General features: G+C 45.4%; 1 protein-coding gene across 1 annotated transcript in view; it reads right to left on the bottom strand.

Annotated features, from left to right (window-relative positions):
* The window catches only part of LOC116358893 (bifunctional apoptosis regulator), a 38,685-nt gene that overhangs the window by 12,485 nt on the left and 1,529 nt on the right, over window positions 1–24,671 (bottom strand). The window contains exons 2-7 of the mRNA XM_031811201.1: window positions 23,583–23,912; window positions 21,538–21,636; window positions 18,902–19,001; window positions 13,588–13,757; window positions 13,126–13,270; window positions 10,740–10,922 (exon numbers count right to left, since the gene is read on the bottom strand). Coding sequence (XP_031667061.1) covers window positions 10,740–10,922; window positions 13,126–13,270; window positions 13,588–13,757; window positions 18,902–19,001; window positions 21,538–21,636; window positions 23,583–23,905 — 1,020 coding nt within the window. The 5' untranslated portion in view covers window positions 23,906–23,912. The remainder of the gene's footprint in view (window positions 1–10,739; window positions 10,923–13,125; window positions 13,271–13,587; window positions 13,758–18,901; window positions 19,002–21,537; window positions 21,637–23,582; window positions 23,913–24,671) is intronic.

Below are 24,671 nucleotides of genomic sequence, written 5' to 3' on the forward strand. Positions count from 1 at the left end.
CATCTACAGTAGTCTAGTTGTTGTCTATGACCAGACTACATCTACAGTAGTCTACATCTAGTTGTCGTCTATGGCCAGACTACATCTACAGTAGTCTACGTCTAGTTGTCTATGGCCAGACTACATCTACAGTAGTCTACATCTAGCTGTCTATGGCCAGACTACATCTACAGTAGTCTACATCTAGTTGTCGTCTATGGCCAGACTACATCTACAGTAGTCTACATCTAGTTGTCGTCTATGGCCAGACTACATCTACAGTAGTCTAGTTGTCGTCTATGGCCAGACTACATCTACAGTAGTCTAGTTGTCGTCTATGGCCAGACTACATCTACAGTAGTCTAGTTGTCGTCTATGACCAGACTACATCTACAGTAGTCTACATCTAGTTGTCTATGACCAGACTACATCTACAGTAGTCTAGTTGTCGTCTATGGCCAGACTACATCTACAGTAGTCTACATCTAGTTGTCGTCTATGGCCAGACTACATCTACAGTAGTCTACATCTAGTTGTCTATGGCCAGACTACATCTACAGTAGTCTACGTCTAGTTGTCTATGACCAGACTACATCTACAGTAGTCTACGTCTAGTTGTCTATGACCAGACTACATCTACAGTAGTCTACGTCTAGTTGTCTATGACCAGACTACATCTACAGTAGTCTACGTCTAGTTGTCTATGACCAGACTACATCTACAGTAGTCTACATCTAGTTGTCTATGGCCAGACTACATCTCTAGTAGTCTACATCTAGTTGTCTATGGCCAGACTACATCCTTAGTAGTCTACATCTAGTTGTCGTCTATGGCCAGACTACATCTACAGTAGTCTACGTATAGTTGTCTATGACCAGACTTCATCTACAGTAGTCTACATCTAGTTGTCGTCTATGGCCAGACTACATCTACAGTAGTCTAGTTGTCGTCTATGGCCAGACTACATCTACAGTAGTCTAGTTGTCGTCTATGACCAGACTACATCTACAGTAGTCTAGTTGTCGTCTATGACCAGACTACATCTACAGTAGTCTAGTTGTCGTCTATGACCAGACTACATCTACAGTAGTCTAGTTGTCGTCTATGACCAGACTACATCTACAGTAGTCTACGTCTAGTTGTCGTCTATGGCCAGACTACATCTACAGTAGTCTACATCTAGTTGTCGTCTATGGCCAGACTACATCTACAGTAGTCTACATCTAGTTGTCGTCTATGACCAGACTACATCTACAGTAGTCCATCTAGTTGTCTATGACCAGACTACATCTACAGTAGTCTACATCTAGTTGTCTATGACCAGACTACATCTACAGTAGTCTACATCTAGTTGTCGTCTATGGCCAGACTACATCTACAGTAGTCTACATCTAGTTGTCGTCTATGGCCAGACTACATCTACAGTAGTCTACATCTAGTTGTCTATGACCAGACTACATCTACAGTAGTCTACGTCTAGTTGTCTATGACCAGACTACATCTACAGTAGTCTACATCTAGTTGTCGTCTATGGCCAGACTACATCTACAGTAGTCTACATCTAGTTGTCGTCTATGGCCAGACTACATCTACAGTAGTCTACATCTAGTTGTCGTCTATGACCAGACTACATCTACAGTAGTCTACGTCTAGTTGTCTATGACCAGACTACATCTACAGTAGTCTAGTTGTTGTCTATGACCAGACTACATCTACAGTATTCTACATCTAATTGTCTATGACCAGACTACATCTACAGTAGTCTACATCTAGTTGTTGTCTATGGCCAGACTACATCTACAGTAGTCTACATCTAGTTGTCGTCTATGGCCAGACTACATCTAAAGTAGTCTACATCTAGTTGTCGTCTATGGCCAGACTACATCTACAGTAGTCTACATCTAGTTGTCGGAGACAGTGAGACGGACAGAGAGAAGCACACACGGGTACCTGATCTCAGCTCGGTTATAGAACCTCCACAGGACACACGTCTAGTTGTCTATGACCAGACTACATCTACAGTAGTCTACGTCTAGTTGTCTATGACCAGACTACATCTACAGTAGTCTACGTCTAGTTGTCTATGACCAGACTACATCTACAGTAGTCTACATCTAGTTGTCTATGACCAGACTACATCTACAGTAGTCTACATCTAGTTGTCTATGACCTGACTACAGCTACGGTAGTCTACATCTAGTTGTCTATGACCAGACTACATCTACAGTAGTCTACATCTAGTTGTCTATGACCAGACTACATCTACAGTAGTCTACATCTAGTTGTCTATGACCAGACTACATCTACAGTAGTCTACATCTAGTTGTCTATGACCAGACTACATCTTTAGTAGTCTACGTCTAGTTGTCTATGACCAGACTACATCTACAGTAGTCCATCTAGTTGTCTATGACCAGACTACATCTATAGTAGTCTACATCTAGTTGTCGTCTATGACCAGACTACATCTACAGTAGTCTACGTCTAGTTGTCTATGACCAGACTACATCTACAGTAGTCTACGTCTAGTTGTCTATGACCAGACTACATCTACAGTAGTCCGTCTAGTTGTCTATGACCAGACTACATCTACAGTAGTCTACATCTAGTTGTTGTCTATGACCAGACTACATCTACAGTAGTTGTCTATGACCAGACTACATCTACAGTAGTTGTCTATGACCAGACTACATCTACAGTAGTCTACGTCTAGTTGTCTATGACCAGACTACATCTACAGTAGTCTACATCTAGTTGTCGTCTATGACCAGACTACATCTACAGTAGTCTACGTCTAGTTGTCTATGACCAGACTACATCTACAGTAGTCCATCTAGTTGTCTATGACCAGACTACATCTACAGTAGTCTACATCTAGTTGTTGTCTATGACCAGACTACATCTACAGTAGTTGTCTATGACCAGACTACATCTACAGTAGTTGTCTATGACCAGACTACATCTACAGTAGTCTACGTCTAGTTGTCTATGACCAGACTACATCTACAGTAGTCTACATCTAGTTGTCTATGACCAGACTACATCTACAGTAGTCTACGTCTAGTTGTCTATGACCAGACTACTTCTACAGTAGTCTACATCTAGTTGTCGTCTATGACCAGACTACATCTACAGTAGTTTACATCTAGTTGTCGTCTATGGCCAGACTACATCTACAGTAGTCTACATCTAGTTGTCGTCTATGGCCAGACTACATCTACAGTAGTCCATCTAGTTGTCTATGACCAGACTACATCTATAGTAGTCTACATCTAGTTGTCGTCTATGACCAGACTACATCTACAGTAGTCTACGTCTAGTTGTCTATGACCAGACTACATCTACAGTAGTCCATCTAGTTGTCTATGACCAGACTACATCTACAGTAGTCTACATCTAGTTGTTGTCTATGACCAGACTACATCTACAGTAGTTGTCTATGACCAGACTACATCTACAGTAGTTGTCTATGACCAGACTACATCTACAGTAGTCTACGTCTAGTTGTCTATGACCAGACTACATCTACAGTAGTCTACATCTAGTTGTCTATGACCAGACTACATCTACAGTAGTCTACGTCTAGTTGTCTATGACCAGACTACTTCTACAGTAGTCTACATCTAGTTGTCGTCTATGACCAGACTACATCTACAGTAGTTTACATCTAGTTGTCGTCTATGGCCAGACTACATCTACAGTAGTCTACATCTAGTTGTCGTCTATGGCCAGACTACATCTACAGTAGTCTACATCTACTTGTCGTCTAAGGCCAGACTACATCTACAGTAGTCTACATCTAGTTGTCGTCTATGACCAGACTACATCTACAGTAGTCCATCTAGTTGTCTATGACCAGACTACATCTACAGTAGTCTACATCTAGTTGTCTATGACCAGACTACATCTACAGTAGTCTACATCTAGTTGTCGTCTATGGCCAGACTACATCTACAGTAGTCTACATCTAGTTGTCGTCTATGGCCAGACTACATCTACAGTAGTCTACATCTAGTTGTCTATGACCAGACTACATCTACAGTAGTCTACGTCTAGTTGTCTATGACCAGACTACATCTACAGTAGTCTACGTCTAGTTGTCGTCTATGACCAGACTACATCTACAGTAGTCTACGTCTAGTTGTCGTCTATGGCCAGACTACATCTACAGTAGTCTACATCTAGTTGTCGTCTATGGCCAGACTACATCTACAGTAGTCTACATCTAGTTGTCGTCTATGGCCAGACTACATCTACAGTAGTCTACATCTAGTTGTCGTCTATGGCCAGACTACATCTACAGTAGTCTACATCTAGTTGTCGTCTATGGCCAGACTACATCTAAAGTAGTCTACATCTAGTTGTCGTCTATGGCCAGACTACATCTACAGTAGTCTACATCTAGTTGTCGTCTATGACCAGACTACATCTACAGTAGTCTACGTCTAGTTGTCTATGACCAGACTACATCTACAGTAGTCTAGTTGTTGTCTATGACCAGACTACATCTACAGTATTCTACATCTAATTGTCTATGACCAGACTACATCTACAGTAGTCTACATCTAGTTGTTGTCTATGGCCAGACTACATCTACAGTAGTCTACATCTAGTTGTCTATGGCCAGACTACATCTACAGTAGTCTAGTTGTTGTCTATGACCAGACTACATCTACAGTAGTCTACATCGAATTGTCTATGACCAGACTACATCTACAGTGGTCTACATCTAGTTGTCGTCTATGGCCAGACTACATCTACAGTAGTCTATATGTAGTTGTCGTCTATGGCCAGACTACATCTACAGTAGTCTACATCTAGTTGTCGTCTATGACCAGACTACATCTACAGTAGTCTACATCTAGTTGTCTATGACCAGACTACATCTACAGTAGTCTACGTCTAGTTGTCTATGACCAGACTACATCTACAGTAGTCTACGTCTAGTTGTCTATGACCAGACTACATCTACAGTAGTCTAGTTGTTGTCTATGACCAGACTACATCTACAGTAGTCTACATCTAGTTGTCGTCTATGGCCAGACTACATCTACAGTAGTCTACGTCTAGTTGTCTATGGCCAGACTACATCTACAGTAGTCTACATCTAGCTGTCTATGGCCAGACTACATCTACAGTAGTCTACATCTAGTTGTCGTCTATGGCCAGACTACATCTACAGTAGTCTACATCTAGTTGTCGTCTATGGCCAGACTACATCTACAGTAGTCTAGTTGTCGTCTATGGCCAGACTACATCTACAGTAGTCTAGTTGTCGTCTATGGCCAGACTACATCTACAGTAGTCTAGTTGTCGTCTATGACCAGACTACATCTACAGTAGTCTACATCTAGTTGTCTATGACCAGACTACATCTACAGTAGTCTAGTTGTCGTCTATGGCCAGACTACATCTACAGTAGTCTACATCTAGTTGTCGTCTATGGCCAGACTACATCTACAGTAGTCTACATCTAGTTGTCTATGGCCAGACTACATCTACAGTAGTCTACGTCTAGTTGTCTATGACCAGACTACATCTACAGTAGTCTACGTCTAGTTGTCTATGACCAGACTACATCTACAGTAGTCTACGTCTAGTTGTCTATGACCAGACTACATCTACAGTAGTCTACGTCTAGTTGTCTATGACCAGACTACATCTACAGTAGTCTACATCTAGTTGTCTATGGCCAGACTACATCTCTAGTAGTCTACATCTAGTTGTCTATGGCCAGACTACATCCTTAGTAGTCTACATCTAGTTGTCGTCTATGGCCAGACTACATCTACAGTAGTCTACGTATAGTTGTCTATGACCAGACTTCATCTACAGTAGTCTACATCTAGTTGTCGTCTATGGCCAGACTACATCTACAGTAGTCTAGTTGTCGTCTATGGCCAGACTACATCTACAGTAGTCTAGTTGTCGTCTATGACCAGACTACATCTACAGTAGTCTAGTTGTCGTCTATGACCAGACTACATCTACAGTAGTCTAGTTGTCGTCTATGACCAGACTACATCTACAGTAGTCTAGTTGTCGTCTATGACCAGACTACATCTACAGTAGTCTACGTCTAGTTGTCGTCTATGGCCAGACTACATCTACAGTAGTCTACATCTAGTTGTCGTCTATGGCCAGACTACATCTACAGTAGTCTACATCTAGTTGTCGTCTATGACCAGACTACATCTACAGTAGTCCATCTAGTTGTCTATGACCAGACTACATCTACAGTAGTCTACATCTAGTTGTCTATGACCAGACTACATCTACAGTAGTCTACATCTAGTTGTCGTCTATGGCCAGACTACATCTACAGTAGTCTACATCTAGTTGTCGTCTATGGCCAGACTACATCTACAGTAGTCTACATCTAGTTGTCTATGACCAGACTACATCTACAGTAGTCTACGTCTAGTTGTCTATGACCAGACTACATCTACAGTAGTCTACATCTAGTTGTCGTCTATGGCCAGACTACATCTACAGTAGTCTACATCTAGTTGTCGTCTATGGCCAGACTACATCTACAGTAGTCTACATCTAGTTGTCGTCTATGACCAGACTACATCTACAGTAGTCTACGTCTAGTTGTCTATGACCAGACTACATCTACAGTAGTCTAGTTGTTGTCTATGACCAGACTACATCTACAGTATTCTACATCTAATTGTCTATGACCAGACTACATCTACAGTAGTCTACATCTAGTTGTTGTCTATGGCCAGACTACATCTACAGTAGTCTACGTCTAGTTGTCTATGGCCAGACTACATCTACAGTAGTCTAGTTGTTGTCTATGACCAGACTACATCTACAGTAGTCTACATCTAATTGTCTATGACCAGACTACATCTACAGTAGTCTACATCTAGTTGTCGTCTATGGCCAGACTACATCTACAGTAGTCTATATGTAGTTGTCGTCTATGGCCAGACTACATCTACAGTAGTCTACATCTAGTTGTCGTCTATGACCAGACTACATCTACAGTAGTCTACATCTAGTTGTCGTCTATGACCAGACTACATCTACAGTAGTCTACATCTAGTTGTCTATGACCAGACTACATCTACAGTAGTCTACGTCTAGTTGTCTATGACCAGACTACATCTACAGTAGTCTACGTCTAGTTGTCTATGACCAGACTACATCTACAGTAGTCTAGTTGTTGTCTATGACCAGACTACATCTACAGTAGTCTACATCTAGTTGTCGTCTATGGCCAGACTACATCTACAGTAGTCTACGTCTAGTTGTCTATGGCCAGACTACATCTACAGTAGTCTACATCTAGCTGTCTATGGCCAGACTACATCTACAGTAGTCTACATCTAGTTGTCGTCTATGGCCAGACTACATCTACAGTAGTCTACATCTAGTTGTCGTCTATGGCCAGACTACATCTACAGTAGTCTAGTTGTCGTCTATGGCCAGACTACATCTACAGTAGTCTAGTTGTCGTCTATGGCCAGACTACATCTACAGTAGTCTAGTTGTCGTCTATGACCAGACTACATCTACAGTAGTCTACATCTAGTTGTCTATGACCAGACTACATCTACAGTAGTCTACGTCTAGTTGTCTATGACCAGACTACATCTACAGTAGTCTACATCTAGTTGTCGTCTATGGCCAGACTACATCTACAGTAGTCTACATCTAGTTGTCTATGGCCAGACTACATCTACAGTAGTCTACGTCTAGTTGTCTATGACCAGACTACATCTACAGTAGTCTACGTCTAGTTGTCTATGACCAGACTACATCTACAGTAGTCTACGTCTAGTTGTCTATGACCAGACTACATCTACAGTAGTCTACATCTAGTTGTCTATGGCCAGACTACATCTACAGTAGTCTACATCTAGTTGTCTATGGCCAGACTACATCTACAGTAGTCTACATCTAGTTGTCGTCTATGGCCAGACTACATCTACAGTAGTCTACGTATAGTTGTCTATGACCAGACTTCATCTACAGTAGTCTACATCTAGTTGTCGTCTATGGCCAGACTACATCTACAGTAGTCTAGTTGTCGTCTATGGCCAGACTACATCTACAGTAGTCTAGTTGTCGTCTATGGCCAGACTACATCTACAGTAGTCTAGTTGTCGTCTATGACCAGACTACATCTACAGTAGTCTAGTTGTCGTCTATGACCAGACTACATCTACAGTAGTCTAGTTGTCGTCTATGACCAGACTACATCTACAGTAGTCTAGTTGTCGTCTATGACCAGACTACATCTACAGTAGTCTACGTCTAGTTGTCTATGACCAGACTACATCTACAGTAGTCTAGTTGTTGTCTATGACCAGACTACATCTACAGTATTCTACATCTAATTGTCTATGACCAGACTACATCTACAGTAGTCTACATCTAGTTGTTGTCTATGGCCAGACTACATCTACAGTAGTCTACGTCTAGTTGTCTATGGCCAGACTACATCTACAGTAGTCTAGTTGTTGTCTATGACCAGACTACATCTACAGTAGTCTACATCTAATTGTCTATGACCAGACTACATCTACAGTAGTCTACATCTAGTTGTCGTCTATGGCCAGACTACATCTACAGTAGTCTATATGTAGTTGTCGTCTATGGCCAGACTACATCTACAGTAGTCTACATCTAGTTGTCGTCTATGACCAGACTACATCTACAGTAGTCTACATCTAGTTGTCGTCTATGACCAGACTACATCTACAGTAGTCTACATCTAGTTGTCTATGACCAGACTACATCTACAGTAGTCTACGTCTAGTTGTCTATGACCAGACTACATCTACAGTAGTCTACGTCTAGTTGTCTATGACCAGACTACATCTACAGTAGTCTAGTTGTTGTCTATGACCAGACTACATCTACAGTAGTCTACATCTAGTTGTCGTCTATGGCCAGACTACATCTACAGTAGTCTACGTCTAGTTGTCTATGGCCAGACTACATCTACAGTAGTCTACATCTAGCTGTCTATGGCCAGACTACATCTACAGTAGTCTACATCTAGTTGTCGTCTATGGCCAGACTACATCTACAGTAGTCTACATCTAGTTGTCGTCTATGGCCAGACTACATCTACAGTAGTCTAGTTGTCGTCTATGGCCAGACTACATCTACAGTAGTCTAGTTGTCGTCTATGGCCAGACTACATCTACAGTAGTCTAGTTGTCGTCTATGACCAGACTACATCTACAGTAGTCTACATCTAGTTGTCTATGACCAGACTACATCTACAGTAGTCTAGTTGTCGTCTATGGCCAGACTACATCTACAGTAGTCTACATCTAGTTGTCGTCTATGGCCAGACTACATCTACAGTAGTCTACATCTAGTTGTCTATGGCCAGACTACATCTACAGTAGTCTACGTCTAGTTGTCTATGACCAGACTACATCTACAGTAGTCTACGTCTAGTTGTCTATGACCAGACTACATCTACAGTAGTCTACGTCTAGTTGTCTATGACCAGACTACATCTACAGTAGTCTACATCTAGTTGTCTATGGCCAGACTACATCTACAGTAGTCTACATCTAGTTGTCTATGGCCAGACTACATCTACAGTAGTCTACATCTAGTTGTCGTCTATGGCCAGACTACATCTACAGTAGTCTACGTATAGTTGTCTATGACCAGACTTCATCTACAGTAGTCTACATCTAGTTGTCGTCTATGGCCAGACTACATCTACAGTAGTCTAGTTGTCGTCTATGGCCAGACTACATCTACAGTAGTCTAGTTGTCGTCTATGACCAGACTACATCTACAGTAGTCTAGTTGTCGTCTATGACCAGACTACATCTACAGTAGTCTAGTTGTCGTCTATGACCAGACTACATCTACAGTAGTCTAGTTGTCGTCTATGACCAGACTACATCTACAGTAGTCTACGTCTAGTTGTCGTCTATGGCCAGACTACATCTACAGTAGTCTACATCTAGTTGTCGTCTATGGCCAGACTACATCTACAGTAGTCTACATCTAGTTGTCGTCTATGACCAGACTACATCTACAGTAGTCTACATCTAGTTGTCTATGACCAGACTACATCTACAGTAGTCTAGTTGTCATCTATGGCCAGACTACATCTACAGTAGTCTACATCTAGTTGTCGTCTATGGCCAGACTACATCTACAGTAGTCTACATCTAGTTGTCGTCTATGGCCAGACTACATCTACAGTAGTCTACGTCTAGTTGTCTATGACCAGACTTCATCTACAGTAGTCTACATCTAGTTGTCTATGACCAGACTACATCTACAGTAGTCTACGTCTAGTTGTCGTCTATGGCCAGACTACATCTACAGTAGTCTACATCTAGTTGTCTATGGCCAGACTACATCTACAGTAGTCTACATCTAGTTGTCGTCTATGGCCAGACTACATCTACAGTAGTCTACATCTAGTTGTCGTCTATGGCCAGACTACATCTACAGTAGTCTACATCTAGTTGTCTATGACCAGACTACATCTACAGTAGTCTAGTTGTCATCTATGGCCAGACTACATCTACAGTAGTCTACATCTAGTTGTCGTCTATGGCCAGACTACATCTACAGTAGTCTACATCTAGTTGTCGTCTATGACCAGACTACATCTACAGTAGTCTACATCTAGTTGTCTATGACCAGACTACATCTACAGTAGTCTACATCTAGTTGTCGACTGGAGTCGTACCGACACGCCTACCTTTATTTATCAAATAAATACAATCCTACATGACAGTTGAGCCGTCCAATGGTACCTGGTGGTTGAGGGGGAGGCTGTCCTCCATTGGCTCGCTGGTGCGTGAGAGGGCGGGGCAGCAGGTGTGCAGGAAGGGGAGGAAGGTTTCGGAGTAGTCGAAGAGGTAGAGGTAGAGGATGGTGAGGCGAGGAGAGCTCTTCAAAGCATAGAGCAGGAACAGAGATTTACCTGCATTCACAGCCTGGTGGGGGGTTGAGAGACGGTGGGGGAGAGGAGAGGGGTAGACAGGAGAGAAGTAGACAGAGGGAGATAGGAGAGGGGTAGACAGGAGAGAGGAGAGGGGTAGACAGAGGGAGAGAGGAGAGGGGTAGACAGAGGGAGAGAGGAGAGGGGTAGACAGAGGGAGAGAGGAGAGGGGTAGATAGAGGGAGAGAGGAGAGGGGTAGACAGAGGGAGAGAGGAGAGGGGTAGATAGAGGGAGAGAGGAGAGGGGTAGATAGAGGGAGAGAGAGAGGGGTAGATAGAGGGAGAGAGGAGAGGGGTAGATAGAGGGAGAGAGACAGTTCAAACCATCATTAAACCCTAAATGATATCTTAACGGGCGTACTTCAACCAGAGCATAGAAAGTATTTATTAAAGGGTGCGTCAATAGTAGAAGTCGACCGATTATGATTTCTCAACGCCGATACCGATTATTGGAGGACCGAAAAAGCAGATTAATCGGACGATTCTTTTTGACATTTATTTGTACAATTACAACAATACTGAATGAACACTTATTTTAACTTAATATAATACATCAATAAAATCAATTTAGCCTCAAATAAATAATGAAACATGTTCAATTTGGTTTAAATGACGCAAAAACAAAGTGTTGGAGAAGAAAGTAAAAGTGCAATATGTGCCATGTAAGAAAGCTAACGTTGAAGTTCCTTGCCAGAACATGAGAACATATGAAACCTGGTGGTTCATTTTAACATGAGTCTTCAATATTCCCAGGTAAGAAGTTTCAGGTTGTAGTTATTATAGGAATTATAGGACTATTTCCCTCTATATCATTTGTATTTCATTAACCTTTGACAATTGGATGTTCTTATAGGTACTTTAGTATTGCCAGTGTAACAGTATAGCTTCCGTCCCTCTCCTCGCTCCTCCCTGGCCTCGAACCAGCAACACAACGACAATTAGCGCGCGCTAACTAGCTAGCCATTTCACTTCGGTTACACGAGCCTCATCTCGGGAGTTGTTAGGCTTGAAGTCATAAACAGCGCAATACTTGAAGCACAGTGAAGAGCTGCTGACAAAACGCACGAAAGTGCTGTTTGAATGAATGTTCACGCGCCTGCTTCTGCCTACCACTGCTCAGTCAGATACTTAGATACTTGTATGCTCAGTCAGATACTTAGGTAATGGTATGCTCAGTCAGATACTTAGGTAATGGTATGCTCAGTCAGATACTTAGATACTTGTATGCTCAGTCAGATACTTGGATACTTGTATGCTCAGTCAGATACTTGGATACTTGTATGCTCAGTCAGATACTTGGATACTTGTATGCTCAGTCAGACACTTAGATACTTGTATGCTCAGTCAGATACTTAGATACTTGTATGCTCAGTCAGATACTTAGATACTTGTATGCTCAGTCAGATACTTGTATGCTCAGTCAGATACTTGGATACTTGTATGCTCAGTCAGATACTTGGATACTTGTATGCTCAGTCAGACACTTAGATACTTGTATGCTCAGTCAGATACTTAGATACTTGTATGCTCAGTCAGATACTTAGATACTTGTATGCTCAGTCAGATACTTGTATGCTCAGTCAGACACTTAGATACTTGTATGCTCAGTCAGATACTTGGATACTTGTATGCTCAGTCAGACACTTAGATACTTGTATGCTCAGTCAGATACTTAGATACTTGTATGCTCAGTCAGACACTTAGATACTTGTATGCTCAGTCAGACACTTAGATACTTGTATGCTTAGTCAGACACTTAGATACTTGTATGCTCAGTCAGACACTTAGATACTTGTATGCTCAGTCAGACACTTAGATACTTGTATGCTCAGTCAGATACTTAGATACTTGTATGCTCAGTCAGATACTTAGATACTTGTATGCTCAGTCAGATTATATGCAACGCAGGACACGCTAGATAATATCTAGTAATATCATCAACCATGTATAGTTAACTAGTGATTATGATTGTTTAATGCTAGCTAGTTGCAACTTACCATGGCTTACTGCATTCGCGTAACAGGCAGGTCGTTAATTGCGTTGGACTAGTTAACTGTAAGGTTGCAAGATTGGATCCCCCGAGCTGACAATGTGAAAAGCTGTTGTTTTGCCCCTCAACTCCCAGAGGTTCTGAGGTGGCTCGACCCAGGCGGTTTCTAAGTTGATATATAATAAGCAGTATTTCTGGGTTCTGTCACCTTGTACTCCCAGAGGTTCTGAGGTGGCTTGACCCCCAGTTCTTTGATCCTCTCCAGTTCAGCCATCATCGCTCTCCTGTGGGCCTGGTTGTCTATGTTATAGGGAGCTCTGGTCAGCTCCTCATCACCGAGCATCAACAATAACCTGAGAGATATATCATAAAACCATTAAATAACCAGGACAGAACTATATTCTCCATGTTAACTCATCACTACCTAACATCGACAATAACCTGACCATGAAAGAAAGCGAGCGAGCGTGCAAGCGAGGAGACAGAGAGGGAGAGGGAGAGAGAGAGCGAGAGAGAGAGGGAGAGGGAGAGACAGAGAGCGACAGAGAGCGACAGAGAGCGACAGAGAGCGACAGAGAGCGACAGAGAGACAGACAGGTCCAGGGCCCAAGGCGTTCCAACCAGAACAGAACCGTACTACAAACATACCACAAACTTAAACATTCCTCACCGTCCATTAACGTTTTCCTGTAGGAAGGGTTCTTTATAGACAGAGGTCCAAGCCCCAAGGTGTTCCAACCAGAACAGAACCTCCTCCGGCGTCCATTTTGACACAGGCTTACTGACCAAGAGGTCATGGACCCCATCTCCACTGGACCAGTGGTACACCAGAAACATCACCTGATAGGAGAGACGCACAGATAGGAGAGACGTGAGACAGGTAGGAGAGACACACAGATAGGAGAGACTTGAGACAGGTAGGAGAGACACACAGGAGAGAAGTGAGACAGGTAGGAGAGAGGTAGACAGTATGAGAAAGGTGAGACGGGTAGGAGGGATGGGTAGGAGAGAGGAGAGATGGGTAGGAGAGAGGAGGGATGGGTAGGAGAGATGGGTAGGAGAGAGGAGATGGGTAGGAAAGAGAAGGGATGGTAGAAGAGATGGCTAGGAGAGAGGAAGGATGGGTAGGAGAGAGGAGAGACGGGTAGGAGAGATGGGTAGGAGAGAGGAGAGACGGTAGGAGAGATGGGTAGGAGAGAGGAGAGACAGGTAGGAGAGATGGGTAGGAGAGAGGAGAGACAGGTAGGATAGATGGGTAGGAGAGAGGAGAGACGGGTAGGAGAGATGGGTAGGAGAGAGGAGAGACGGTAGGAGAGAGGAGAGACAGGTAGGAGAGATGGGTAGGAGAGAGGAGAGACAGGTAGGATAGATGGGTAGGAGAGAGGAGAGACGGGTAGGAGAGATGGGTAGGAGAGAGGAGAGACAGGTAGGATAGATGGGTAGGATAGATGGGTAGGAGAGAGGAGAGACGGGTAGGAGAGATGGGTAGGAGAGACGGGTAGAAGGGAAGGGTAGGAGAGACGGGTAGGAGAGATGGGTAGGAGAGAGGAGAGACGGGTAGGAGAGATGTGTAGGAGAGAGGAGAGACGGGTAGCAGAGAGGAGAGACAGGTAGAAGAGATGGGTAGGAGAGAGGAGAGACGGGTAGGGGAGAGGAGAGACGGGTAGGGGAGATGGGTAGGAGAGAGGATAGACGGGTAGGAGAGATGGGTAGGAGTGAGGAGAGATGGGTAGGAGAGATGGGTAGGAGAGAGGAGAGACAGGTAGGAGAGATGGGTAGGAGAGAGGAGACACAGGTAGGAGAGGTGGGTAGGAGAGAGGAGAGACAGGTAGGAGAGGTGGGTAGGAGAGAGGAGAGACAGGTAGGAGAGATGGGTAGGAGAGGAGAGACGGGTAGGAGAGATGGGTAGGAGAGAGGAGAGACGGGTAGGAAAGAGGGGAGACGGGTAGGAGAGAGGAGAGATGGGTAGGAGAGAGGAGAGATGGGTAGGAGAGACAGGTAGGAGAGAGGGGTAGGAGAGAGAGGAGAGACAGGTAGGAGAGAGGGGAGACGGGTAGGAGAGACAGGGAGGAGGGAGGAGAGACGGGTAGGAGGGAGGAGAGAGACAGAGGAGAGGAGAGATGAGAGAGGTCAGGTTACAGACAGGTGTGAGACGGGCATAGAGGTGAGACGGGCATAGAGGAGGGACTAGAGATACGGTAGGAGACAGACAGACATAGAATAGGACTAGAGATACGGTAGGAGACAGACAGACATAGAATAGGACTAGAGATACGGTAGGAGACAGACAGACATAGAATAGGACTAGAGATACGGTAGGAGACAGACAGACATAGAATAGGACTAGAGATACGGTAGGAGACAGACAGACATAGAATAGGACTAGAGATACGGTAGGAGACAGACAGACATAGAATAGGACTAGAGATACGGTAGGAGACAGACAGACATAGAATAGGACTAGAGATACGGTAGGAGACAGACAGACATAGAATAGGACTAGAGATACGGTAGGAGACAGACAGACCTAGAATAGGACTAGAGATACGGTAGGAGACAGACAGACCTAGAATAGGACTAGAGATACGGTAGGAGACAGACAGACCTAGAATAGGACTAGAGATACGGTAGGAGACAGACAGACCTAGAATAGGACTAGAGATACGGTAGGAGACAGACAGACCTAGAATAGGACTAGAGATACGGTAGGAGACAGACAGACATAGAATAGGACTAGAGATACAGTAGGAGACAGACAGACATAGAATAGGACTAGAGATACAGTAGGAGACAGACAGACATAGAATAGGACTAGAGATACAGTAGGAGACATACAGACAGAATAGGACTAGAGATACGGTAGGAGACAGACAGACATAGAATAGGACTAGAGATACGGTAGGAGACAGACAGACATAGAATAGGACTAGAGATACGGTAGGAGACAGACAGACATAGAATAGGACTAGAGATACGGTAGGAGACAGACAGGCATAGAATAGGACTAGAGATACGGTAGGAGACAGACATAGAATAGGACTAGAGATACGGTAGGAGACAGACATAGAATAGGACTAGAGGTTAGACAGGCATAGAATAGGACTAGAGATACGGTAGGAGACAGACAGACATAGAATAGGACTAGAGATACGGTAGGAGATAGACATAGAATAGGACTAGAGATACGGTAGGAGACAGACAGACAGAGAATAGGACTAGAGATACGGTAGGAGACAGACAGACAGAGAATAGGACTAGAGATACGGTAGGAGACAGACAGACATAGAATAGGACTAGAGATACGGTAGGAGACAGACAGACATAGAATAGGACTAGAGATACGGTAGGAGACAGACAGACATAGAATAGGACTAGAGATACGGTAGGAGACAGACAGACATAGAATAGGACTAGAGATACGGTAGGAGACAGACAGACATAGAATAGGACTAGAGATACGGCAGGAGACAGACAGACATAGAATAGGACTAGAGATACGGTAGGAGACAGACAGACATAGAATAGGACTAGAGATACGGTAGGAGACAGACAGACGAGACAGAAAGTTAATTCCCACATATTAACATGAAGCATTCAGACTGTCATTCAAATAGACAGACAGACAGACAGGCAGACAGACAGGCAGGCAGGCAGACAGACAGACAGACAGACAGACAGGCAGGCAGGCAGGACTGCCACGCGAAAAGATATACACAGACGTTGCTCTCTTACTGCCACATGGACAGAACAAATAGACAAAACCACACACACTGTGACCCTTCAACACAACCCCCCCTCCACCCCACCACGACACACTTTGACCCTTTCTGAAACACATTGAGAAAAGTAAGCTGACACACACACTACAATCATTCCTGCCCCCCCCCCCCCCCCCCCCCACACACACTACAATCATTCCTGTCCCCCACACACTACAATCATTCCTGTCCCCCACACACACACACTACAATCATTCCTGTCCCCCACACACACACACTACAATCATTCCTGTCCCCCCCCCCCACACTACAATCATTCCTGTCCCCCCCCCCACACACTACAATCATTCCTGTCCCCCCCCCCCCCCCCACACACTACAATCATTCCTGCCCCCCCCCCCCACACACTACAATCATTCCTGCCCCCCCCCCACACACTACAAGCATTCCTGCCCCCCCCCCCTCCTACAATCCTTCCTGTCCCCACACTACAATCATTCCTGTCCCCCCCACACTACAATCATTCCTGTTCCCCCACACACTACAATCATTCCTGTCCCACACACACACACTACAATCATTCCTGTCCCACACACACACACTACAATCATTCCTGTCCCACACACACACACTACAATCATTCCTGTCCCACACACACACACTACAATCATTCCTGTCCCACACACACACACACTACAATCATTCCTGTCCCACACACACACACTACAATCATTCCTGTCCCACACACACACACTACAATCATTCCTGTCCCACACACACACACTACAATCATTCCTGTCCCACACACACACACTACAATCATTCCTGTCCCACACACACACACTACAATCATTCCTGTCCCACACACACACACTACAATCATTCCTGTCCCGCACACACACACACTACAATCATTCCTGCCCCCCCCCACACACACTACAATCATTCCTGTCCCCCACACACTACAATCATTCCTGTCCCCCACACACACACACTACAATCATTCCTGTCCCCCACACACACACACTACAATCATTCCTGTCCCCCCCCACACACTACAATCATTCCTGTCCCCCCCACACACACTACAATCATTCCTGTCCCACACTACAATCATTCCTGTCCCCCCCCACACACACTACAATCATTCCTGCCCCCCCCCCACACACTACAATCTTTCCTGTCCCACACACACACTACAATCATTCCTGTCCCCCCCCCCCACACACACTACAATCATTCCTGTCCCCCCCCCACACACTACAATCTTTCCTGTCCCACACACACACTACAATCATTCCTGTCCCCCCCCCCACACACTACAATCTTTCCTGTCCCCCACACACTACAATCAATCCTGTCCCACACACACACTACAATCAATCCTGTCCCCCACACACTACAATCATTCCTGTCCCCCACACACTACAATCACTCCTGTACCCCCACACACACTACAATCACTCCTGTACCCCCACACACACTACAATCATTCCTGTACCCCCACACACACTACAATCATTCCTGTCCCACACACTACAGTCATTCCTGTCCCACACACTACAATCATTCCTGTCCCACACACACTACAATCATCCCTGTCCCCCCCCACACACTACAATCATTCCTGTCCCCCACACTACAATCATTCCTGTACCCCCACACACACTACAATCATTCCTGTCCCCCCCACACACACTACAATCATTCCTGTCCCCCCGCACACACTACAATCATTCCTGTCCCCCCCACACACACTACAATCATTCCTGTCCCCCACACACACACTACAATCATTCCTGTCCCACACACACACACTACAATCATTCCTGTCCCACACACACACACTACAATCATTCCTGTCCCCCCCCCACACACACTACAATCATTCCTGCCCCCCCCCCCCCCCCACACACTACAATCATTCCTGTCCCCCCCACACACTACAATCATTCCTGGCTGGCTCCTTCCTGTTGACCTCTCCCCAGGTCCCTATCGTTGACCTCTCCCCAGGTCCCTATCGTTGACCTCTCCCCAGCTCCCCCTCTCTGAGTCCTTCCTATTGACCTCGCTGACCTCTCCCTCGCTGACCTCTCCCCAGGTCCCCCTCTCTGACTCCTTCCTGTTGACCTCTCCCCAGGACCCCCTCTCTGAGTCCTTCCTATTGACCTCGCTGACCTCTCCCTCGCTGACCTCTCCCCAGGTCCCCCTCGCTGACTCCTTCCCATTGACCTCTCCCCATCAAACCCCCTCCCTCTCTCTTACCGCGACACAGGTGAGTGCAGTGAGAACTCCAGAGAAGAACCCTCCTGCTCCTCTACCAGGACTGGTCTTGGGGATTCCTCTGGCTGCCTGATCACCATACCTACAAACAGGTTACACACAGACAGACAGGTTACACACAGACAGACAGGTTACACACAGACAGACAGGTTACACACAGACAGACAGGTTAGACATGCTACAGACCGGTAACAGACCGGTAACAGACATGCTACAGACCGGTTACAGACCGGTAACAGACATGCTACAGACCGGTAACAGACCGGTTACAGACCGGTATCAGACTGGTTACAGACCGGTAACAGACTGGTTACAGACCGGTAACAGACCGGTAACAGACATGCTACAGACCGGTAACAGACTGGTTACAGACCGGTAACAGACCGGTAACAGACCGGTAACAGACTGGTTACAGACCGGTAACAGACTGGTTACAGACCGGTATCAGACTGGTTACAGACCGGTAACAGACCGGTAACAGACTGGTTACAGACCGGTAACAGACCGGTAACAGACTGGTTACAGACCGGTAACAGACTGGTTACAGACCGGTAACAGACCGGTAACAGACTGGTTACAGACCGGTAACGGACTGGTTACAGACCGGTAACAGACCGGTAACAGACTTCCCTTTTCCCACATTGTTATGTTACAGCCTTATTCTAAAAGGGATTAAATAAAATATGTTCCTCATCAATCTACACACAATACCCCATAATGACATCACAATACCCCATAATGACATCACAATACCCCATAATGACAAAGCTAAAATAGGTTTAGAAATGTTTTCCCAAAAAAATTAAAATTAAAAAATAACTCAAATACCTTATTTACATAAGTATTCAGACCCTTTGCTGTGAGACTGAAAATTGAGCTCTGGTGCATCCTGTTTCCATTGATCATCCTTGAGATGTTTGTACAACTTGATTGGTGTCTACCTGTGGTAAATTAAATTGATTGGACATGATTTGGAAAGGCACACGCCTGTCTATATAAAGTTCCACAGTTGACAGTGCATGTCAGAGCAAAAACCAAGTCATGAGGTCAAAGGAATTGCCCGTAGAGCTCAGAGACAGGATTCTTCATCGAGGCACAGATTTCGGGAAGGGAACAAAAACAATGTCTGCAGCATTGAAGGTCCCTAAGAACACAGTGGCCTCCATCATTCTTAAATGAAGGACGTTTGGAACCACCAAGAGTCTTCCTAGCGCTGGCCGCCCGGCCAAACTGAGCAAATCGGGAGAAGGGCCTTGGTCAGGGAGGTGACCAAGAACCTAATGGTCACTGACAGAGCTCCAGAGTTCCTCTGTGGAGATGGGAGAACCTTCCAGAAGGACAACCATCTCTGCAGCACTCTACCAATCAGGCCTTTATGGGAGAGTGGCCAGATGGAAGCCTCTCCTCAGTAAAAGGAACATGACAGCCCACTGGGAGTTTTACCAAAAGGCACCTAAAGACTCTCAGACCTGATGAAACATGACTCTTTGGTCTGATGAAACCAACTCCTTGGCCTAAATGCCAAGCATCATCTCTGGAGGAAACCTGGCACCATCCCTATGGTGAAGCATGGTGCTGTTTTTCAGCGGCAGAGAGACTAGTCAGGATCAAGGCAAAGATGAACGGAGCAAAGTACAGAGAGATCCTTGATGAAATCTTGAGCACTCTGGAGCAGGTTGTCAGACTGGGGCAAAGGTTCACCTTCCAAAGGGACAAAGACCCTAAAGCACACAGCCAAGACAACGCAGGAGTGGCTTTTGGACAAGTCTCGATGTCCTTGAGTGGCCCTGCCAGAGACCGGACTTGAACCCGATCGAAAATCTCTGGAGCAGTGACACTCCCCATCCAATCTGACAGAGCTTGAAAGGATCTGCAGAGAAGAATGGGAGAAACTCCCCAAATACAGGTGTGCCAAGCTTGTAGCGTCACACCCAAGAAGACTAGAGGCTGTAGTCGCTGCCAAAGGTGCTTCAACAAAGTACTGAGTAAAGGGTCTGAAAACTTACGTAAATGTGATAGTTTTTTAATAATAAATTAATGAGGAAAATAAACAATTTAATCCATTTTAGATTAAGGCTGTAACATAACAAAATGTGGAGAAAGTCAAGGGGTCTGAATACTTTCCGAAGGCACTGTATGTATATGTACAGTACCAGTCAAAAGTTTGGACACACCTACTCATTCAAGGGTTTTTCTTTGTAGAATATTATTGTAGAATAATAGTGAAGACATCAAAACTATGAAATAACACATATGGAATCATGTAGTAACCCAAAAAGTGTTTAAACAAAAATATATTTTATATTTGAGATTCTTCAAAGTAGCCACCCTTTGCCTTGATGACAGCTTTGCACACTCTTGGCATTCTTTCAACCAGCCTCATGAGGTAGTCCACCTGGAATGCATTTCAATTAACAGGTGTGCCTTGTTAAAAGTTAATTTGTGGAATTTCTTTCCTTCTTAATGCATTTTGAGCCAATCTGGCCAGCCTATCTCAAATAGGCCAGCTGGCTCTGAGTGTGTTAGTATGGTACCTCTGATAGAGCCAGCTGGCTCTGAGTGTGTTAGTATGGTACCTCTGATAGAGCCAGCAGGCTCTGAGTGTGTTAGTATGGTACCTCTGAAAGGCCAGCAGGCTCTGGGAGATCTTGGGGTTCCCCTGGATCTCTGCTCTCCTCCTACCCACCACCTCTGAGAACAACCGCTCTACTGCATCTCTGAAAGAGGGAGGGGGCGGGAAGGGATCATTGAGATTAAAATCTCTTTTTCAAGAGCACCCTGGCCAAGATAGGCAGCACCAAGTCATTACAAAAAAATTTGACAGACAGACAACATGAAAAACTACAAGTAATCTGGTAAAAACCATAGAATTCACAAGAGTATAACAAAATTAAAAACAGCTAATTAAAAACATTGACAGGTCAGGGAATCAGCCTCAAGATCATTCATCAGTGATTTAAAAACACCAATCGGGACAAGTTCTTCCAGTTTAAAAGTATTTTCTAAGGTGTTCCAAGCCGATGGCACAGAGGACATAAAAGCCCGTTTACCAAATTCAGTTCAGACATTTTGGAACAGTTAGCAGGATAAAGTCCAGCGAACGAAGAGACGACCCACCACATTTCTGAACAATATAAATGCACAAATAAAAAGGTAGTAAACCCAAAATGGCTTAGTAAATAAAAGTATACCAGTGACTGAGCCTACGAGTGACTAGAGAAGGCCTGCCAACCCTGGTATACAAAGTGCAGTGGTGCGTAAGGGTTTTGCAGTGGGGAGGGGATGAGAGAGGGGTAGAGGATGGAGAGAGGAGGGGATGAGAGAGGGGTAGAGGATGGAGAGAGGAGGGGGAGAGAGGGGTAGAGGATGGAGAGAGGAGGGGGAGAGAGGGGTAGAGGATGGAGAGAGGAGGGGGAGAGAGGGGTAGAGGATGGAGAGAGGAGGGGATGAGAGAGGGGTAGAGGATGGAGAGAGGAGGGGATGAGATAGGGGTAGAGGATGGAGAGAGGAGGGGATGAGAGAGGGGTAGAGGATGGAGAGAGGAGGGGATGAGATAGGGGTAGAGGATGGAGAGAGGAGGGGAAGAGAGGGGTAGAGGATGGAGAGATGAGGGGGAGAGAGGGGTAGAGGATGGAGAGAGGAGGGGATGAGAGAGGGGTAGAGGATGGAGAGAGGAGGGGATGAGAGGGTTAAAAAATCAGGTTAATGGGATGAAGAAGTCTATCAAATAAAGCCTTGGAGCTGGGTAAGACATGCCTCATTGGTTGAAGTTAAGCATAAAGTAAAAAGCTGATACCCTGCCTACCACTGACTGTAGCCCAGGTCTGCCCAACCCACTACTACTACTGATCTACCACGCTGATACCCTGCCTACCACTGACTGTAGGCCAGGTCTGCCCAACCCACTACTACTACTGATCTACCACGCTGATACCCTGCCTACCACTGACTGTAGCCCAGGTCTGCCCAACCCACTACTACTACTGATCTACCACGCTGATACCCTGCCTACCACTGACTGTAGCCCAGGTCTGCCCAACCCTCTTCCTAGAGATCTACTGTCCTGTAGGTTCAGTCCAACCCTCTTCCTGGAGATCTACTGTCCTGTACATTCAGCCCAACCCACTTCCTGGAGATCTACTGTCCTGTACATTCAGCCCAACCCACTTCCTGGAGATCTACTGTCCTGTACGTTCAGTCCAACCCTCTTCCTGGAGATCTACTGTCCTGTGGGTTTTCAGTCCAAACCTCTTCCTGGAGATCTACTGTCCTGTGGGTTTTCAGTCCAAACCTCTTCCTGGAGATCTACTGTCCTGTACGTTCAGTCCAACCCTCTTCCTGGAGATCTACTGTCCTGTGGGTTTTCAGTCCAAACCTCTTCCTGGAGATCTACTGTCCTGTACGTTCAGTCCAACCCTCTTCCTGGAGATCTACTGTCCTGTGGGTTTTCAGTCCAAACCTCTTCCTGGAGATCTACTGTCCTGTACGTTCAGTCCAACCCTCTTCCTGGAGATCTACGATTGTCACAATTCTATATAGAATTGCAATACATATGGTATGGGCACCCAAGTATGGTGATAATATGGTGAGGTCTAGAGAGTAGTACCAGTACGTTAAGTTCATGTACCCTAGTACCTTACCTTAGCAGGATGTAGTACCTTACCTCAGCAGGATGTTGACTTTGGGGAAGCCCTCCCACTTCTCCCTGCATTCAGGGCACTCAGTCTTCCTACTCGACTCCCACCAGAGAGCCAGGCAGTGGCGGCAGAAGCTGTGACCACAGTTCAACGTTGTCGGGTTGACCAGGACATCGTAGCAACAGTGGCACCCAAACTGGTCTTCGCTGATGGAGGGGCTGGCCGAGGGCCGGGGGTACGGAGAGGGAGGGGGGTCAGAGGTCACAGGAGGGGTTAGGGGGGAGGAGAGATCGGAGAGAGGGTTGGGGGCGGGGGCAGCAGCGGCATCCCCCTCCATCTGCTGGATCATCTGGGGTCTGGAGGAGAGAGAACCAAAGAATAAGTGAGAGGGGGACAGAGGAGAGAGAGAACCAAAGAGGGGGACAGAGGAGAGCGCAAGAGAAAGAGCAAGAAACAGAATATGGGTTGTAAAAAAAAACTACTTGTACTTCCTTACAACACTATATTGTATATCTACATAATATGATATTTGAAATGTCTTGATTATTTTGGAACCTCTGAGTGTAATGTTCACTGTTATTGTTAATTATCTACTCCATTTGCTTTGGCAATATTAACATGTGTTTCCCGTGCCAGTAGAGCCCTTGAATTGAATATGAGAGAGAGAGAGAGAGAGAGAGAGAGAGACAGAGACAGAGAGAGAGAGAGAGAGACAGAGAGACAAACAGAAAGAGGGAGAGAGAGAGAGAGACAGAGAGAGAGAGACAGAGAGACAGAGAGAGAGAGAGAGACAGAGAGAGACAGAGAGAGACAGAGAGACAGAGAGAGAGAGACAGAGAGACAGAGAGAGAGAGACAGAGAGACAGAGAGAGAGAGACAGAGAGACAGAGAGAGACAGAGAGACAGAGAGAGAGAGAGACAGAGAGACAGAGAGAGAGACAGAGAGACAGAGAGAGAGACAGAGAGAGAGAGAGACAGAGAGACAGAGAGACAGAGAGAGAGAGACAGAGAGAGAGAGAGCATAGCCTTGCTATTGAGAAAGGCCGCCGTAGGCAGACATGGCTCTCAAGAGAAGACAGGCTATGTGCTCACTGCCCACAAAATGAGGTGGAAAC

This window comes from Oncorhynchus kisutch, unplaced genomic scaffold (assembly GCF_002021735.2).
Source record: "Oncorhynchus kisutch isolate 150728-3 unplaced genomic scaffold, Okis_V2 Okis01b-Okis20b_hom, whole genome shotgun sequence".
In the NCBI taxonomy this organism is placed as follows: Eukaryota; Metazoa; Chordata; class Actinopteri; order Salmoniformes; family Salmonidae; genus Oncorhynchus; species Oncorhynchus kisutch.